Source organism: Tursiops truncatus, chromosome 4, assembly GCF_011762595.2.
Source record: "Tursiops truncatus isolate mTurTru1 chromosome 4, mTurTru1.mat.Y, whole genome shotgun sequence".
Taxonomy (NCBI): domain Eukaryota; kingdom Metazoa; phylum Chordata; class Mammalia; order Artiodactyla; family Delphinidae; genus Tursiops; species Tursiops truncatus.
The window spans coordinates 62,229,087-62,249,309 of record NC_047037.1 but is presented as its reverse complement, the minus strand read 5'-3'; the positions used below and the strand labels follow the sequence as shown (position 1 = coordinate 62,249,309).

Sequence of the window (20,223 nt, the reverse complement as noted above, 5' to 3'; positions counted from 1 at the left end):
ATATGCAAGGCACTATTTATTACTAAATGCTACAACGGCTCTGCTCTTTGATCATTCCTTTTACAACCCAGGAATGCAGTATTTTAAGTGTGACCACCAGAGGTCCGTGTACCTGTACCTGTCTTCACTGAGAGAGAACTGCACCATCACCACGTATCCCTGTGACTCCTACCGGGATTATAGGAACGGCAAGTGTGTCAACTGTGGCATATCACAGACGGAGTCCTGCCCACTTCTGGGTAAGTCCAGCAAGCAGTTTCCCACTCTGATGAACAAAGAGCTAATTTCTGGTAGAATCCTAGCACCATTTTACCATCTAAAAATGGGCCTGAAAATCCTGTGTTTTTAAAAAACTTACTTAGTTTTTTCTAGCCAATTTGTTCTGTGAAGTACTCTGGGGTCTCCTAATAATAAAGAATGTTAGAAAGGCAATCTATATAGGATTTCATCCAGAAGGTAGTGCCACCTCCCTGTATACTTTATTCTAGCAAGAAAAAGAAGGTTCCAGAAGACTTTCCAAGCTCACCCAGGCACAGTCACCTTACGTAGTCTGCTCCTGTGGGGACAGGATCACTCTCTCCAGGCACACAACCTCTCTGCTGGGGGAGGGTTTGGCAAAGCGACCCCTCTAACAAATTGTGTCTGTAAATGCCCCCATGCCACACTCTGGTGCTGTGTGCATGGACACATACAGGGGTGGGCTGGGGTAACAGACACCATGGAGACTGCTTGGATATTTGCTAAGCATTAGTGGAAATATTCTGGGTGGTGGAGACTTTGCAACTGGATGGTCATGAGAATTCTCTAATTGTACCCAAAGGAAAGACTCAAGTTAACATCAGGGCATGATATAGACAAGGGGTTCTCAGACTTGACTGTGCATTTGAATCATCTACGGAGCTTTTAAAAAATACTGATGCCTGGGTTCCGCTCCAGATCAGTTAAGTCAGAATGTGGAGGCATTCTGACTTAACTAGCAGTGGGGACAGAGGAGAGAGAGAGGCCCCAGGGATGGCCCTCAGCCTCATTCCTGTAGGCACGTGATGAAGGAGGACATTTCCCTGCCTGTTGACAGAGTAACACAGCAATTCCAAGTTCTCTGCACTTCAGGGGCCCAATCACAGTTCTTCAAGGAAGCACATCGCTTTCCGAAAGTGATGCTGTTCTAGGTATAAACCTGAATCTGTTTTAAATAATCTAGAAAATGAATTGCTGGAATATATCAGTGCTATTTTTAGTCTACCCAGTGTGTGTCACTCCCCACAATCCCACCCCTGCTACTGAGGACCAGGGCTGGTGATGTAATGTCAATAGATAGGGGGAAAAGCCACTGGAGGGTCCTTTGGCAAGTGGGTACGTGGGGGATTGTCTCGATGGTGGTGGCAGTCAAACCCGCTGTTCTCACTACCTCCTCCATTGCTTTTACATTTATATAATACATGTTAATGTTACACTTTTCTGACTTATTTTATAGGCTACTATGCTGATAATTGGAAAGACTATTTAAGGGAGCGGGATCCTCCTATGACTAAAGCGTTCTTTGACACAGCTGAGGAGAAACCCTTCTGCAGTGAGTGGTGAATGTGCTTGCTTGCTATTGCCCAACTCTTCTAGTTTTGGAATGGCTGAGTCTCAGCTTCCTGGCTACTTCTTGGCAAATGAAGGCCATGGTGAAGCATGGCCTTTGGAGTTGGAAGGACCTAGGTTGAATCCTGACTCTCCTACATAATAGCTGTGTGACCAAGACATTTAACTTCTCTGAGTCTCAATGTCCTGCTTGGTTAAAAGGGAGATAATCATGCCTATCTTCTGAGTTATAAGGATTAAAAGCTCAACAAATCATAGTTGTTAGCTTCACTGGATGGCCATTCTAATCACTAAGATCTTCCAGAAAATTTGCTCGAGCCCCAAGAGATGTGAAACTGTGGTTAGGAAAAATCAGGTGTCAGCCACATCTATGGGCCAGTTCCAGCTCCAAAACTAAAACAATGACCTTCTAAAGACATTGAGAGGTTGGGTATTCAAGATGGGAGCTAAATGGGGCAGCAGATGATTAGATGCCCCGGGAAGCAAGTAGGAATTTTCCTGGGCAGATGTACATCTTACAATCTTATCCCCCTTTTCACTTTTCTTGGGAGCAACCCTTATAAAAGAGGTTGCACATCACCAGGTTTCCCTCCTTCTTTGGAATCAGGAGTGGCAGCCCAGGGTTTGGTGTCTGCCCAATCCAAATGGGGCAAGCCCCTGAGTAATAATGGGCCATGAAATGGCAACCCCATGGCTGACCTTATTCCCTAGTGGGACTGTCATTTCCCTGAGCCTCTTTCCCCTTCTCTGCAAGTCTGACCAAGAGATAGCAAATCTGACTATCATGGTGGGATCCCCGTCTTCCCAGAGCATCCTTGACCTTCGGGAGCAGAGAGTAGGGAGGAAGAATAGTTCTCTGGATACGTTACATGCTCTCGTTTATTCAGTAGGAATTAATGGATATCCATAGGTATTACTGCTGGGATTACAAAGAGGAATAACCATCCCTTCCTAGTTACCATTGTAGTATATTTTAGCTTTTTTAAAAACCCCATAAGACATTATACAGGCAATATTTGTACAGATGTACACATATGTTTATCACTTTTTGGTTATCATTTTTCTTACATTTTGTAAATAAAGTGTGTTAACTAATGATGAGAGAATACCAGAGCATGATAAGAGCTCTGAGAGAGACCTGGCTTAGTCTGAGGGTCAGTGAAGGCCTTCTGGAGGGAGTGCATTCAGCTGGAACCTGAAGGATGAATTGGCAAAGGGGGCAAAGTAAGAGTGTCCAAGGTGGGGAAAGGCCCAGAAGCAAGAGAGAGCATGGCAGTGCAGGTGGTGTGGCATGACTGGGGAGGAGATGAGGGAGGCTGGGTAGGCTGGTGGACATGGCCCAGATTGAGGAAGACCTTGACAGCTGTGGAGGGTCTCTACATGGCCCCCTATTTGGTTTATTCTAAAATGGGCAGGGATTGAAGTGAACCAATCATACTTGGCAGTAGGCCATGAGATTTCAGTCGATAAGGTGGAAACACTGATCCAAGAGTGATGCCTACACGTGGCAACTGCATACCACTGAGTCCTGCCATCACTCAGGCCATCTTTACCAAAGAGAATAGAAAAAAATATTAGAAAATTCTGCCCTGGATCTTTGCAGAAAAACTAGAGGAAGAGAAAAGGAGACTCAGTTATTAGGGAGGTTGGGTTTTTATGAATTGAACCTTCAGGAAAGCAGTTGGTAATATTCTTCTCTTACCATGTTCTCTCCCTGTTTTGTAGTATATCATTACTTTGTGGATATTATAACTTGGAACAAGAACATAAGAAGAGGATCCATTACAATCAAATTGAGAGACAAAGCTGGAAACACCACAGAATCCAAAATCAATCAGTAAGTTGGGCTGGGATTCTTTGCAGCTTGCTATTTCCTTTTTTGCTCAGAGAAATTAAATCCCAAACATATCTACTTTTTAATTATAGGTTTGTATGCATCTTTGGGGATATATTGCTAAGTTACTTCTTTTTTTTTTTTTTTTTTTGCTTAGTTACTTCTTGTGGCTCTTGATCTTTCAGGCTCTTTATAAATGGAATTGGTACAGGAATTTTTTTCCTTCTTTCTTTCCTTCCCTCCCTCCCTTCCTCCTTTCCTCCTTTCCTTCCTTCCTTCTTTCCTTCCTTCCTTCCTTCTTTCCTTCCTTCCTTCCTTCCTTCCTTCCTTCTTTCTCCCTCCCCCTCTCCCTCCTTCCTTCTCTCCTCCTTCCTTCCTTTGCATAAACATTTAATTTCAAAAGTCATCCCTGCTAGCTATAAATGATTTAAACAGTAAAGAAGTATGTAACATAAAAGCACAAACCTTGCCCCATCCCAACAATCCCATGCCCAAAGGCACCCACTCACATACACATGTTTCTGTTCTTTTCTGAGCTCATAATATGCATATATACATAAATATATTTCTGACACTCAGAAAATCTAATTTGCAATAGAAAATTGGAAACACCCTAAAAATCCAATGATGGGGAAATTGTTAGTTCCCATATAATAAAATAGTATTCAAACACTGAAGTTATTTATAAAACATTAAATTAAATGCTTATAATGTACTAAGTGAAAAAATGCAGGATATAAAATTATATAAAGTATAAAATTAGCTCAACACTGTAAAAATAATGAAAAAGAAACATGACAAAACATGTTAGATTGCCCCTTGGGTGGTAGGAATGTGAGTGCTTTTTAAAGTTTCTCTTTACTTTTCAATTTGCTGTGCTGTTGTATATATATAGTTTTAAAATAATGAATATTTTTTTTTCATGTTACATTTATAATCCGGAAAAAGGGAAAAAAAACCCCAAACCCTTTAGTGTAAGCAAAGGAATTTGAGGCTCCTTCCATTCATTTACTTAGGAGATGTTTCCTGGGTCCTATTATCTACTAGACACTTGGGTTGTCTCTTGGCCTCATCCATAGAGTACCATGTAGATGGTCATCTGAAACTGGCAATCGCCTTCTGGGCTCACTGTGTAGATAAATAAGGAAGGTGTGGGTGCGGGGTTTGGAAGTGACTTTTTTTTGGCTGCACCGCATGGCTTGTGGGATCTTAGTTCACTGACCAGGGATTGAACCTGGGCCCTCAGCAGTGAAAGCGCAGAGTCCTAACCACTGGACCGCCAGGGAATTCCCTGGAAGTGACTTTTTTAAATGCATCCTTGGATCATAATAATAACAGCCTTTGTTTACTGAACCAAGCACATTACAGAAATTGGTTAATGTAATTCTCACTAAAACCCTGTGAAGTGGTATTACTATCCCTATTTTTTTTAATTAATTTATTTTATTTATTTTTATTTGTGGCTGTGTTGTGTCTTCGTTGCGGTGCGTGGGCTTCTCATTGCGGTGGCTTCTCTTGTTGTGGAGCACGGGCTCTAGGCGCGTGGGCTCAGTAGTTGTGGCTCGCAGGCTTCAGTAGTTGTGGCTCTCAGCCACTAGAGCGCGGGCTCAGTAGTTGTGGTGCATGGGCTTAGTTGGTCCGCGGCACGTGGGATCTTCCTAGACTAGGGCTCGAACCCATGTCCCCTGCATTGGCAGGCGGATTCTTATCCACTGTGCCACCAGGGAAGCCCCTATCATCCTTATTTTATAAATGAGGAAACTGAGGCTCACAGAGGGCAAGTAGTTTGGCCGATATCACACTCCCTTCAGCACCGATGTCCCCAAACCCATAGTGGGGCAGCATTTTCAGGGAGGGAACCACTAAGGGGCCGCATCTTGAGAAACCAGCCTCAGGTAGTTTATAGCATCAATGAGGAAGGTGGGCAGAGACCTCATCTGGAGAGTCTAAGAAACAGCAGGGGAGATTGTGCAGTTATATGAGGAGCACTTACTCAGCAAAATTTGGGTATTCGTGCCAATAATTGGTTACATATTTGCTTTGCATATGTCTTAGAAATTTGAATTTCATATGGCGAATTTCTCCCAAGTAGGAATTCCTAAAGTTGGAGGCTTGTTTCTTGATTAAGATAGAGACCTTAACATCTTTATTTTAGTCATGTTTAGTCATTCCTATTTTAGTCATGTTTGTGAAAAAGTCATCACTGATCAGAGAATATATGGGAGAAAAGGAAATAGTTGTTCTATTTCATGGTAAGATTATGGATACTTTTCTCTTTTTTGCCAGGCAAACTTGAACATTTTAGTGTTTAGTATTTTTATGATTTAAGAAAATGGAAATAATAATATTAGAATATGTACCCTGAGCTTATTCAGTCTTACCAGTCTATGGGTTACAAATGAAGTCACATTCAAGGATATTGTCTGCCTGTTGACTCTCCCTGTATATGTGTTTTAGATATATTTCTTTTTTTTAACCTTAAAAAAATTGAGATATAATTCACATACCATAAAATTCACCTTTTTAAAGTTTATAATTCAGGGGGTTTTAGTATATTTACAAAATGTGAAACCATCAGTACTATGTAATTTCAGAACATTTTCGTCATCTCAAAAAGAAACCCCATACTTGTTAGTAGTAATTCCCCATTCCTCCCTCCTGTCCAGCCCCTGCCAACCACTAATTTGCTGTCTCTATAGATGTACCTATTCTGGGCATGTCATATAAATGGAACCATACAATATGTGGTCTTTTGTGTCTGGCTTTCTTTAAAAATTTTATTTATTTATTTATTTTTGGCTGTGTTGGGTCTTCGTTGTTGTACGTGGGCTTTCTCTGGTTGCAGCAAGCGGGGGCTACTCTTCATCGAGGTGCGCGGGCTTCTCATTGTCGTGGCTTCTCTTGTCGTGGAGCACAGGCTCTAGGCACGTGGGCTTCAGTAGTTGTGGCATGTGGGCTCAGTAGTTGTGGCTCACGGGCTCTAGAGCCCAGGCTCAGTAGTTGTGGCACACAGGCTTAGTTAATCTGCGGCACGTGGGATATTCCAGGACCAGGGATCAAACCCGTGTCCCCTGCATTGGCAGGTGGATTCTTAACCACTGCACCACCAGGGAAGCCCTTGTGTCTGGCTTTTTTTTGGATTTGCATGTTTTCAAGATTCATCCATGTGTAGCATTCATCAGGACTTCGTTCCTTTTTATGGCTGAACAATATTCCATCGTATGAATGTTCTACATTGTATTTTGATCCACTGACCTCTGGCCCAGATGCACCACTGTACTCACACATACCACATTTTAAATATCCATTCAGCAGCTGATGGATATTTGGGTTTTTTCCACTTTTTGGCTATTATGAATAATGCTACTATGAACATATATGTACACGTTTTTGTGTGGACATATGCTTTCGTTTCTCTTGGGTATATACCTAGGAATGGAATTTCTGGATCATAGAGGACTTTGTGTTTAACCTTTTTAAGGAACTCCCTACCAAGTTGTTTTCCAAAAGGACTGCACCATTTTACATTCCCTCCAGCGATGTACGAGAGTTCCAGTTTCTTCACATCCTTGCCAACACTGTTATTGTCAGTCTTTAAAAGTTGTTTTTTCTTTTTAATCATGATAAAGAAGCATACGATAAAAAACCCCATAAAGTGTACCAACTTAATCATGTTTAAGTGTAAGTTCATTCGTAAGTATATTCACACTGTTGTGAAACAGCTCTCCAGAACCTTTTCATCTTGCAAAATCTGAAACTCTACATCTATTAAATAACAATTCCCATTTCCCCCACCCCCTATCCCCTAGCAACGATTATTCTACTGTTTTAATGAATTTGACTACTTTAGATACATCATATGAGTAGAATCATACAGTATTTGTCTTTTTGTGATTGACTTATTTCACCTAGCATAATGTCCTCAAGTTTTGTCCATGTTATAGCATGTAACAGGATTTCTTTCCTTTTTAAGATTGAATAATATTCCATTGTATGTATATATCACATTTTGATTATCCATTCATACATGTCTGTCTTTTGTTACAGCCATTCTTGTGGGCATTACATGATATCTCACTGTGGTTTTGATTTGTAATTTCCTAATGATTAATGATGCTGAGTATCTTTCATATGCTTGTAGACCATTTGTAGAGCTTTTTGGAGAAATGTCTATTCAGATCCCTTAGCCATTTCTTTTCCTTTTAAACAGACTTTATTTTTTAGAGCAGTTTTAAGTTCACAGCAAAATTGAGCAGAAAGTACACAACTTTCCCACATACTCCCTGTCCCACATAGGCACAGCCTCCCTCAGTACCAAAATCTGGTACCAGAGTAGTACATTAGTTACAACTGAAGAATCTACATTGATATGTCATTATTACCCTAAGTCCATAGTTTACATTAGGGTTCACTGTTGGTGTTGTGCATTTTCTGAGTTTTGTCAAATGTATAATGACATATGTCTACCATTATAGGATCATGGAATAGTTTCACTGCCCTAAAAATCTGTGCTCCCTCCCTTTTCAAATCTATTCATCCCTCCCTCCCGCCAACCTCTGGCAACCACTGATTTTTTTTTTACTGTTTTCATAGTTTTGCCTTTTCCAGAATGTCATGTAATTGGAATCATACAGTATGTAATCTTTTCAGATCGGCTTCTTTCACTTAGTAATATAAGCATTTAGAGTTCCTCCTTTTCTTTTCTTTTTTTTTTTAATGGCTTGACAGCTCATTTCCTTTTGGCACTAAATAATGTTCCATTGTCTGATGTATCACAGTTTATCCATTCACCTACAAAAGACACCTTGGTTGCTTCCAAGTCTTGGTAGTTTTGAATAAAGCTGTTATAGACATCTGGGTGCAGGTTTTTGTGTGCCTTACCCATTTTTAAACTAAGCTAATTATCTTTTTATTGTTGAGCTGCAAGAGTTCTGTGTATATTCTGGATACAACTCCTTTATAGTTTTAGGTCTCACATTTAGGTCTTTCATCCATTTGGAGTTAATTTTTGCATGTGATGTGAGGTAAGGGGCTTCTACTTCATTCCTTTGCCTGTGAACATCCAGTTGTCACAGCATCATTTATTGAAAAAATTCTTCTTTCTCCATGAATTGTCTTGAGACCCTTGTCTAAATCAATTGACCGGGAACGCCCAGGTGGTCCAGTGGTTAGGACTCTGTGCTCTCACTGCCGAGGGCCCAGGTTCAATCCCTGGTCGGGAACTAAGATCCCACAAACTGCACAGCATGGTCAAAAAAAAAATTCCATCCACCATAAATGTAAGAGTTTACTTCTGGACTCTCAATCCATTCCGGTGATTGATATATCTTATCTTTATGCAAGTACCACATTGTCTTATAGCTTACTGTAGCATTACTGTAGCTTTATAACAAAATTTGAAATCAGGAAGTATAAATCTCCCAACTTTGGTATTCTTCAGAACTGTTTTGTTATTCTGGGTCTCTTGAATTTCCATATAGATTTGAGGACCAGTTTGTCAATTTCTGTGAAAAAACAAAAGAGGCAGCTGGGACTTTGAGAGGGGTTGTCTTGAATCTGCAAATCAATTTGGGGAGTACTGCTGTGTTAACCATAGTAAGTCTTCCAATCCATGAACATGGACATGGTATCTTTCATTTATTTAGGTCTTACTTAACTTCTTTCAGTGATGTTTTATAGTTTTCAGTGTACAAGTCTTGCACTTTTGTTAAATTTAATCCAAGTATTTTACTCTTTTTTGTTACTGTAAATTGAATTCTTTCCATAATTTCATTTTAGATTATTCATTGATAGTGTACAGAATTACAACTGACTGATCTTGTATCCTGCAACCTTGCTAACTCATTAGAGGACTCAGTAAGATGTTCTATGTACAAGATCAGGTCATCTGCAAATAGAGATAGTTTTACTACTTTCTTTCCAATCTGAATGTCTTTTTTCCCCCGCCTTTTCTTGTCTAACTGACCTGGCTAGAACTTCTTTCTAAGCTGAATAGAAGTGGCAAGAGACAGCCTTGTCTTGTTCCTCATCTTTGGGAGAAAACATTCAGTCTTTTAATATTAAGTACATATTAACTTTTTTTTTGTAGATGCCTTTTATCAGGTTAGGGAATTTCCTTCAATTCCTAGTTTCTTGAGTATTTTTATATTGAAGGGATATTGGATTTTCTCAAATGCTTTCTCTGCATGTATTGAGATAACCATTTGGTTTTGTCCTTAATTCTATTGATATGGTGTATTAAAATAATTGATTTTTGCATGTTAAATCCACTTTACATTCTGGGATAAATCCCACTTGGTTAAGGTATATAATCATTTTTATATTTTGCTGGATTTGGTTGGCTAGTTTTATTTGACTTTTTTGAATTTATATTCATAAGACATATTGATCTTTAGTTTTCTTTTTGTGTGTGATGTCTGGTTTTGATATCAGGATAATACTGGTGTCACAGAATGAGTTGAGAAGTGTTTCCTCCTCTTCTATTTTTTTTTTTTTTTTTGGAGGAGTTTGTGAAGAATTTGGTGTTAATTCTTCTTTAAATATTTGGTAGAGGGACTTCCCTGATGGCGCAGTGGTTAAGAATCCACCTGCCAATGCAACGGACATGGGTTTGAGCCCTGGCCCCAGAAAATCCCACATACCGCAGAGCAACTAAGCCCATGTGCCACAACTACTGAGCCTGAGCTCTAGAGCCCGCGAGCCACAAGTACTGAGCCCATGGGCCACAGCTACTGAAGCCTGCGTGCCTAGAGCCCATGCTCCGCAACAAGAGAAGCCACGACAATAAGAAGCCCGCGCACCGCAAGGAAGTCCCAACACAGCCAAAAATAAATAAATAAAAAAGTGTTAAAAAAAAAATTTGGTAGAGGGGCTTCCCTGGTGGCACAGTGGTTAACAATTCGCCTGCCAATGCCGGGGACACGGGTTCGAGCCCTGTCTGGGAAGACCCCACATGCCGCAGAGCAACTAAGCCCGCGTGCCACAACTACTGAGCCTGCACTATAGAGTTCACAAGCTACAACTACTGAAGCCCGAGTGCCTAGAGCCTGTGCTCTGCCACAAGAGAAGCCACCACAGTGAGAAGCCCGCGCACCCCAAGGAAGAGTAGCCCGCGCTTGTTGCAACTAGAGAAAGCCCGCGTGCAGCAACAAAGACCCAATGCAGCCAAAAATAAACAAATAAATAAATAAATAAATATTTAAAAAAATATATATTTGGTAGAATTCACCCACGAAGCCATCTTGGCCTGGGCTTTTCTTTGTAGGTTTGCTTTTTGTTTTTAATTGCTAATTCAGTCTCTTTATTATAGGTCTGTTCAGATTTTCTTTTCTATTTCTTCTTTTTAAAATTTATTTATTTTATTTATTTTATTTTTGGCTGCATTGGGTCTTCATTGCTGTGCCCGGGCTTTCCCTAGTTGTGGTGAGCGGGGGCTACTCTTTGCTGTGGTGCATGGGTTTCTCATTGCGGTGGCTTCTCTTGCTGCGGAGCATGGGCTCTAGGCGCGTGGGCTTCAGTAGTTATGGCTTGCAGGCTCTAGAGCGCAGGCTCAGTAGCTGTGGCGCATGGGCTTCGTTACTCTGCGGCATGTGGGATCTTCTCGGACCAGGTATCGAACCCATGTCCCCTGAACTGGCAGGCGGATTCTTAACCACTGCTCCACCAGGGAAGTCCCTGTCGTGTCTCTTTTTTTTTTTTTTTGCGGTACATGGGCCTCTCACTGTTGTGGCCTCTCCCGTTGCGGAGCACAAGCTCCGGACGCGCAGGCTCAGCAGCCATGGCTCACGGGCCCAGCCGCTCCGCGGCATGTGGGATCTTCCTGGACCGGGGCACGAACCGTGTCCCCTGCATTGGCAGGCGGACTCTCAACCACTGCGCCACCAGGGAAGCCCTGTCGTGTCTCTTTTAAAAATTCCTTTCTTGAGAGATTTTGTTCCTGTAGTTTTTACTGGTTGTTATTCAGATAGCTGAACACAAGCCTTCAGTTTGAGAGGTCCCCTCAAGCACCAGAATGGACTTTTCCTCCTCATGACAATTTTCAATTTGAAACAGCAAAACACTCTTGGGCTGCAGCATCAGGGTGATATTCTGGCTCTTCCTGAGGACATTATGGGAAGTCAGGCTCTTCTGGTCACATGTCCCCCTTCCCTAGAACAGAAGTACTCAGTGGTGGACTTCCTTTTGTTCTCTTTCCTTTTATGGGCCATTATTTTTGGGGTTGGTGCCTTAATCTTTTCTCACACCCCTAGGCAGTTTGAAATTCCACAGTGAAACCTGAGAGTGACAGTCACCGGCAAGTGCTTGCCAGGTTGCTTGAGTGTGGTAGTCCGCGCATCACATTTTTTACATGTAAGCACACGTTTGTATGCTCTTTGAGAATTCTGAGGAGTCTTTGGTAGGTTTTAATCGTTCCAGTCTTTTGCATTTTTCCAGTTCTTTTTGCCGTTAGCAATCTGGGTCCCATCAGGGTCTGGTGCAGCGGGGAGGCGGCTGCCTGCTCCCTGCCTGCAGAGCAGGGGTGCCCCGGGCACGCGGCTCCGCTGGGAAGGTCGTTTTGGTGGTCCCATGTCCCAGCACTCAGTCCTGCCGGCCTCCTCACTCGCACCCAGCCCGGGCAGGACGTGCCCCTTCCCTGCAGCTGCTGCGCAGGCGCTGTGTGGAGCCGGCAGCTGCACTGCCCCACCCGCCAGGATCCGTCCTCCCGCCCGCAGCTGGCGGCCATAAAGCCTGCACCCCGCAGCTTCCCCCCACCCCCCTTACAAATGCCTTTATTATTATTATAATTATTTCACTATGTGCGGGAATTCTTTGAGGATCTGAGGAGTAGATTTCTCCAGAAAGATTTTGCGTTTGCCTGTCAAGTTCCTGGAGATACCATCCATCTGACACCACTTTAATTTTTAAACTTGAGGTTTCTCAGACCACAAGTAGTTTGAATTTAGCTGCTGACCCATGTGAAGGGCACTCAGCCCCCTAGCTCCTCATAGCGCCAAGATTCGAGGTGGGGACTTTCTGTCACCTGAGGTGGTAGAAGGTTTTTACTTCAAATTCATGTTTAGTTCACTCTTCCCCCAGAATTCTCCTATTCAACTCCCGACCTTGAGGGGTCCATAGACTTTGTTTCATGTCCTACTGCACTGCAAGGCCATGAAAATTGAAGCTCAAGGTTACAAAGTTTCAAAAAAGACCAACTAAAGGTGATTTCAGGATTCCTATCTATTTGGATTTCTGCTTTCACATATTTTGAGGGTTTCTCAGTATTCTTTCCTTTCTTCTTAGTTCAGTGCAATTTAAAAGGTTTTTTGTTTTGTTTTTTGTTGTTTGTAATTGTATCCACTATTATGAATGCTTTCAGGGTATTTAGTGCACCATACTGCCAGAACTCACAGTTCACTGTCTCTCACTCTATTTACTCTTGTATGAACCCAACACTTGGTTAGTGCCTCCCCATGTATTTCCAGACATCCTTCTAGGAGGAAGAGAGCATCTTACCTCTACTCATGGACAACCCTGATCAGCTCCCGATCTCCTTTTTCTTCTCCCGCCTTCCTAGTACCCCCACTGGGTTCTGCCATCTGCAGGTGGCATCACCTTCTCCTGGAGTCCCTGCCCTTTCCTGATTCCATAGCTGCCCTTGGAGAAGTGGGAAGGGATCCCTTTTTCTCTTGCTACACTCTGATCAAGAGAGGACCAGAGTGGTGCTACTTATAAGCCTCTTTGGTTAAACCACTCCTTTCCTATTAGCTTTTTTTTTTCCCTCTTTATTGTGGAAAATTAAAGTTTACAGAAAAGTTGCAGTAGTACTAAGAGCCTTTTCTTTTTCTGAACCATTCTACAGTAATTTCCAACATGCTGCCTCATCAACCCTAAGTATTTTAATGTGTATTTTCTACAAACAAGGATATTCTCCTACATAACTACAATTGACCATCAAAATAAGAGAAATAATATTGATACACTACTACCGTCTGATCCTGAGACCCCATTCTAGTTTTACTGATTGTCCTGATAATGTCCTTTGTAGCAAAGGGATTCAATTCAGGATCACTGGCTGCATTTGGTTTTCCTGCTTCTTTAGTCTTCACTTTGGAACAGTTCTTCTGCCTTTCCTCGACTCTTTTTTTTTTTTTTTTTTTTGCGGTACGCGGGCCTCTCACTGTTGTGGCCTCTCCCGTTGCGGAGCACAGGCTCCGGACACGCAGGCTCAGCGGCCATGGCTCACGGGCCCAGCCGCTCCGCGGCACGCGGGATCCTCCCAGACCGGGGCACGAACCCGTGCTCTCTGCATCGGCAGGCGGACTCTCAACCACTGCGCCACCAGGGAAGCCCTGCTCGACTCCTTTGACTTTGACACTTTTGAAGATTACAGGTCAATTATTTTTAGCATGTCTTCAGTTTGGGTTTGCCTGATGTTTCCTCACGATTAGGTTCAGATTATGCATCTTTGGCAAAGACACCACAAAGGTGATGTAATGTTTGTCTCAGTGCATCCTATTAGGAGGCTCACAATTTCGATTGTTTCATTAATGTGGATCAAGCAATTAAAGTGATTTCTGCCAAGTTTCTCCACTTTAAGGTTACTATTTTTCCCTTTGTAATTAGTATTTTGTGGGTAGATACTTTGAGACCATGTAAATGGTCCATCACTCCTCAAACTTTTACCCACTGGTGTTAATGTTTTGTGGTTGAATTATTACTCTGATGGCTGCCATATGGTGATTTTTCTAATTCAACATTTAGGAAAGGCATTTTTTCTCATTTATTTATTCATTTATTTGTTTCATGTCCAAATATATCAATACAGACTCCCAGATTTTTTTTTTTCAGACTCCCAGATTTTTATATTTTATCAATGGGGAATTATAATCAGTTACTATCATTATTTATTTTGATATTCAAATTGTCCCAAATCTGGCCAGTGCCTTTTTTTAATGCATTTTTAATTGTGGTAATAAAAACATAAGATTTACAATTTTAATCATTTTCAAGTGTACAATTCAGTAGCGTTAAGTGTATTCACATTATTGTGAAACAGATCTTCAGAACTTTAAAAAAAAAATTATATATTTATTTGGCTGCGCCAGGTCTTAGTTGCGGCACACGGGATCTTCTCTGTGGCATGTGGGATCTAGTTCCCTGACCAGGGATCGAACCCAGGCCCCCTGAATTGGGAGTGTGGAGTCTTAACCACTGGACCACCAGGGAAGTCCCTCCAGAACTTTTTCATCTTGCAAAACTGAAACTCTATACCCATTAAGTAACAACAGACATTTCTCCCTTCCCCCACTCCCTGGCAACCACCATTCTACTTTCTATTTCTATGAATTTGACTACTTTAGATATGTCATATAAGTGGAATCAAACAATATTTATCTTTTTGTGACTGGTTTATTTCATTTAGCATAATGTCCTCAAGGCTCATCCATGTTGTAGCATGTGATAGGATTTCCTTTCTTTTTAAGGTTGAATAATATTCCATTGTAGGTACAAATCACACTTGTTTAATCCGTTCATCCATTGATGGACATTTGGGTTGCTTTTACCTTTTGCCTATTGTAATAATGCTGCTATGAACATGGGTGTGCAAATATCTTTTGGAGACCTTGCTTTCAATTCTTTTGAGTATATACCTAGAAGTAGAATTGCTGGATCATGTGGTTCTATTTTAAATTTTTTGAGGAGCCTTCATGCTGTTTACCACAGTGGCGGTACCATTTTACATTCCCACCAACAGTGTACAAGGGTCCCAATTTTTCAATATCCTTGTCAACACTTGTTTTCTGTTTTTGTTTTTTTCACAGTAGCCACCCTAATGGGTGTGATTCTATATTCTTTTGAACATCTCCATCACTGTTTGAGTGTTTCCTTACTTTTGGCACACATGTTGTTCCAGGATCACTTTGTACTTTCCCTGCCCTAGCCCTGGAATCAACCATTTCTCCAGGGAGTCCTGGTTCCATTTTGTGGAGATAGTATTTAGAAACCAAAATCTGGGCAACCTTTTGGATTAGTTTTACTTGTGGCACTTCTGCTCTGCACAGTGAGGCTGGGGTGACAGGCACCTCCTCACCCCATCCCGACCTCCAAACTAAGGATTCATTCCTAGAGCAATCATTTCTCTACAGCCTATTCTTGCAGCTCCCCAGAGGGACAGTACCCAGGTGAATCTCCCTAGTGGATACACCTTAGGCTTAATTTGGGATTCCAATTGTAGGAAACATCTCCACACACTTGGAAAAAAAAGTATTGGAACCTGGGTTGTAGCTGTTTTAAGGTTTCTCTTGAGGGCAGAACTGAAAAAATATATGCTTAAGCACAACTTCTAAATTAGTATCTAGGGACTTCCCTCATGGTCCAGTGGTTAAGACTCCACGCTCCCAATGCAGGGGGCCCAGGTTCGAACCCTGGTCAGGGAACTAGATCCCACATGCCGCAACTAAGAGCACGCATGCAGCAGTGAAGATCCTGCGTGCCGCAAGTAAGATCCAGCACAGCCAAATAAGTCAATAAATATTTAAAAATAAATAAAAAAAGAACTTACAGGGCTGCTTGCATTAAAAAAAAATAAGTTAGTATCTAGTCTGGCTTAAAAATATACCTGTGCATCTAGCAATGCAGTTTAATGGAAAGACCATAAATTTGAACTCAGCCAGAACTGGGTTTTAATCACTGCACTGCTACAGAGAAGCCCTGTGACCTGGGTGAGCTTCAGCTTTGAAAGCATCTGTTTCCTTGTTTGTAAAATGAAGACAATAATACCTTGCAGAATTTTTCAGGGGATTGGAGGAAATGTGTCAAGAGATGAGGATGCTGTCTGGCCTATAGTAGGCAGCGCATACCTTTCCAATGTCACAGCATCTCATCAGTCAGCAGCTTCACTTACGCAGTCCCTTGGAATCCAACGGACTTTGCCCATGAAAGTTGGCTAGTGCAGGCTATGGGGTCAAATGGCTACTTGCTGATGAGTGATTTTGTAGGCTTCAAAACTGTTTTCTTTCATTGGTAATTCATATCCACTTAAAAATATATTATTTCTTCCTTCCAGTGAACCCACAACATTTCAGAAATACCACCAAGTGAGTCTGCTTGCAAGATTCAATCAAGATCTGGATAAAGTGGCAGCCATTTCCTTGGTGTTCTCTACAGGATCTGTAACAGGCCCAAGGTACAAGCTCAGGATTCTCCGAATGAAGTTAAGGTCACTTGCCCATCCAGAGAGGTGAGCTGAGGCAACGTCTGACAAACCCCTGTTTTCCAAAGATGTTATTGGTTCCTGTCCAATCTGCTTGGTCTTAACGTTTTAACAGGACTTCATCAATCACAATGAAAGAAGTGAGGGGTTTTCCAAAACTAGACTTGATAAAAATAAGTTGCCCAGTAATCCAAGAAAAATTTACTGGTATGCACTTAAAGACAAACGGTCCAATAATCCAAAGAAACAATGTTGTTATATGCTTAGAGTTACACGATTCCTCCCTAATCACTCTACCCACGCTGCTTGCAAGCTGATAATTTGTTGTAGAAAAGAAACTCTCATATAATTTGGCAAACTGATAAAACACAGCCTAGCATTAAAAAAGGTACAGAAAATTTGTAATGTTTTATTCCATTGATACAGGATACAACTACTACATCAATGTTAAATTTGATAACTGCACTGAGACTGTGCTTGTTCTTAGGAAATACACACTGAAGTATTAAGGGGTAAACAACCTATTCTCAGTTGGTTCAGAAAAAATAAACTGCATGTGTGTGTGTAGAAAGAGAGAGAGAGGCAGAGACAAAGAGAGGGAGAAAGAACAAAGCTGTGATGGTATGTGTGTTTTGTGAGTAACGCCACTCCTACATATATTCCTAGTGTTCAATCTGTGGACAGAGACAGGAAATGATGTGAGCAGTTACTACTTTATGTTTATAAATTCCTTTTTCCTGAAGGTTTAGGATACCTCAAAACATTTAATAATACAAGTTTTTTTTTTCCTAAGAGGATAGTCATTACATCTTTTTTCTTTTTAATTAATTAATTAATTAATTTTGGCTGCATTGGGTCTTTTTTTTTTTTTTTTTTTTGTTATATGATACGAGGGCCTCTCACTGTTGTGGCCTCTCCCGTTGCGGAGCACAGCCTCCGTACGCACAGGCTCAGCGGCCATGGCTCACGGGCCCAGCCGCTCCGTGGCACGTGGGATCCTCCCGGACTGGGGCACGAACCCGCGTCTCCTGCATCGGCAGGCGGACTCTCAACCACTGCGCCACCAGGGAAGCCCAGTTATTACATCTTAAAACTGGGACTTTTAAATACTTCTTTCCCTGATTATCAAAGGAATACATATTCATTTTATAAAATCTGGAAAGTACAGAAAGTGTTAGGAGGAAGAAGAAGAATACCACGGATAATGTCATTATTCAGAGGCAACCACTGGTAAAATTTTTGGTTATTTCTTTCTAATCTTCTACTTTTTTTTAATCATTTATTTATTTATGGCTGCATTGGGTCTTCGTTGCTGCACGCAGGCCTTGTCTAGTTGCCGTGAGCGGAGGCTACTCTTTGTTGTGGTGCACAGGCTTCTCATTGTGGTGGCTTCTCTTGTGGAGCATGGGTTCTAGGTGCACGGGCTCAGTAGTTGTGGCTTGCGGGCTCTAGAGTGCAGGCTCAGTAGCGGCGCACAGGCTTAGTTACTCCGCGGCATGTGGGATCTTCCCGGACCAGGGCTTGAACCCATGTCCCCTGCACTGGCAGGTGGATTCTTAACCACTGTGCCACTAGGGAAGTCCCTTTCTATTTGCTTTTAAACCTAGTTGAAATTATATGGTAAATAAAACTTTACACCCTGATTTTTTTGCTGTTGTTGATGTGGCTTTGCTTATTTAGCACAAGCATTTCCCTAGAACATTAAAAATAATTGCTAAATAATTTTATATCTGAAAGAGATGATATAATTTACTCTACTAGAATGGGGTATTTTTATTATTGTATTGACGAGCATATTTCATCTTATTTTCACAGGCCCCAGTTGTGTCGCTATGATCTTGTACTGATCGAAAATGTTGAAACAGTCTTCCAACCTATTCTTTGCCCAGAGTTGCAAATGTAACTGTTGTCAGGACACCCGGGTACCAGTAACATCAAGAATGCTACAACTACAGGATTTTTAAAGCTTCACCTCGCCTTCTCCTCAAGGCATAAAAAGTACGGAATAACCAGGGTTTTTGTTTTGTTTTTTTAAAATCATGTCCTGTGGATGTCATATTGCAAAATATCAAGTGATCCTGGATTATGAAACAGTCCTGGGAAGGGAGCCCCTAAATAGGGCAAGTCAGAAATAGCCAGGCTCCTGACGGCGCAGCGCCTTGTTAGGCTGTGTCCTGGGGCCTCATTTGTTCCGAACTTTTGGTTCTGCTGCCTGTCACTTGGGCATTTCTACCAATCACAGTGGCCAGGCAAGCATCTTAAGGGAAGGACTGGCTGGAGACATCACTTTGGACTCGACCCCATGTTCTCTGTGCCAGATCCCTCCGGGCTCTGCACAGAGGGGGAATGGCTTCCTGCCTTGTTTAAAGTGGGGCTAGTGCAGGAGGAGGTGGGGACAGACCAACAACCAAGAAGGCAGCTGCTGGGACTAGTGGATGAGGGAAGAAGAGCAGATGAAGCAGTGGGGCAGCCTTGCTCACAGGGACAAGGGATAGAGTGAGAGGCAGGAGAGAAAAAGCAGAGCTTGTTTTTCACTTAAGGTGAAGAAGCATCACTTTACATGCAACCCTCATCTGAAGCAATACTTAAGAAATGTTTTGTTTTTCTTTATCACCAATGTAATCTGTACTTGTTGAAGGAAATTTCAAAAATGCACGGATGCAAAATGAAAATATGCTATCCATAATCCCACCTGTTAGAGGTAATTAATGTGAACCTTTTGGAGCGATGCTAAATAACTTGTTTTGCCAACATGTGAATTCAAAGCACTAACCGGTCTGCTCTTGGCGCACCCGAAGCTCCCAGTTTGAGGAATTCTCAGGCTTCCCTAGGAAGAGGTGCGATCCATGAATCTGAAATGACAACAGCAGCCAAGTCAAGAGGCCCTCCCAAGGGCCAAGGTTAGAGAGGTCAGATGCCCAGGGTGGAGACAGAGCCAAAGGGGTGGACACCACCCATCCCCCAGCCGTGGCCACTGCAGGAAGGTTCCTGGGATTCCCGAGTCATAGGTTCACTAACCTCCTCCCCGTCCAAGTGACTGCTCTCCTACTGCTTTTTGTGTGGAGAGCCGTATTTTAAAGAAACAGACTCTCTGTTTCAAAAATGATGGAACTCTGTGAATGTAATCCAGCGTGGCACACTTGATTTATACCTATATAGCAAATCCAGAGTCTGTTTCACTTAAGTGAGGGATGCCTGCAGCGAATGTCTGAACTCTGAAAGGAGGAAGGCTCAGCGAGGCTCCTGCCCACTTGCACATCTTTTCAGCCTTCCTCCTTCCACGTTTCCTCAGCAGTGGTGGATACAGAGATCCCGGTGCTGATAGGTCCTGATTTCTTTTTTAGAGTTTTATTGGTCCTGTATTTTGATTAGCACAGTCACTTCTTTGTGCTCTTTGCCTTCCTTGGTAAGCAGGGGATCAAAACAACATCAAGAAAATGCCAGGAATAGCATTTCTATCAATGTATAAGCTCCTCAGGCCAGTGGGTGTCTCTGAGCTTCTCCTGCTGGCGTCTCCTAGCATAGTGCCCGGCTCACTGGGGAGTGGGTGGGTGGGTGGGTGAACAGATAGATAAATGAAGGAATAAAGGAAGGAAGTTTGTTGCCTGGA

General features: G+C 42.2%; 1 protein-coding gene across 1 annotated transcript in view; it reads left to right on the top strand.

Moving 5' to 3' along the window:
- LIPH (lipase H) overlaps positions 1-19,768 on the top strand; it is a 32,655-nt gene extending 12,887 nt beyond the window's left edge. The window contains exons 6-10 of the mRNA XM_073803635.1: positions 72-239; positions 1,475-1,570; positions 3,313-3,424; positions 16,467-16,640; positions 18,429-19,768. Of these exons, the coding sequence (XP_073659736.1) occupies positions 72-239; positions 1,475-1,570; positions 3,313-3,424; positions 16,467-16,640; positions 18,429-18,516 (638 nt within the window). The 3' untranslated portion in view covers positions 18,517-19,768. The remainder of the gene's footprint in view (positions 1-71; positions 240-1,474; positions 1,571-3,312; positions 3,425-16,466; positions 16,641-18,428) is intronic.
- Positions 19,769-20,223: the final 455 nt, after the last annotated feature.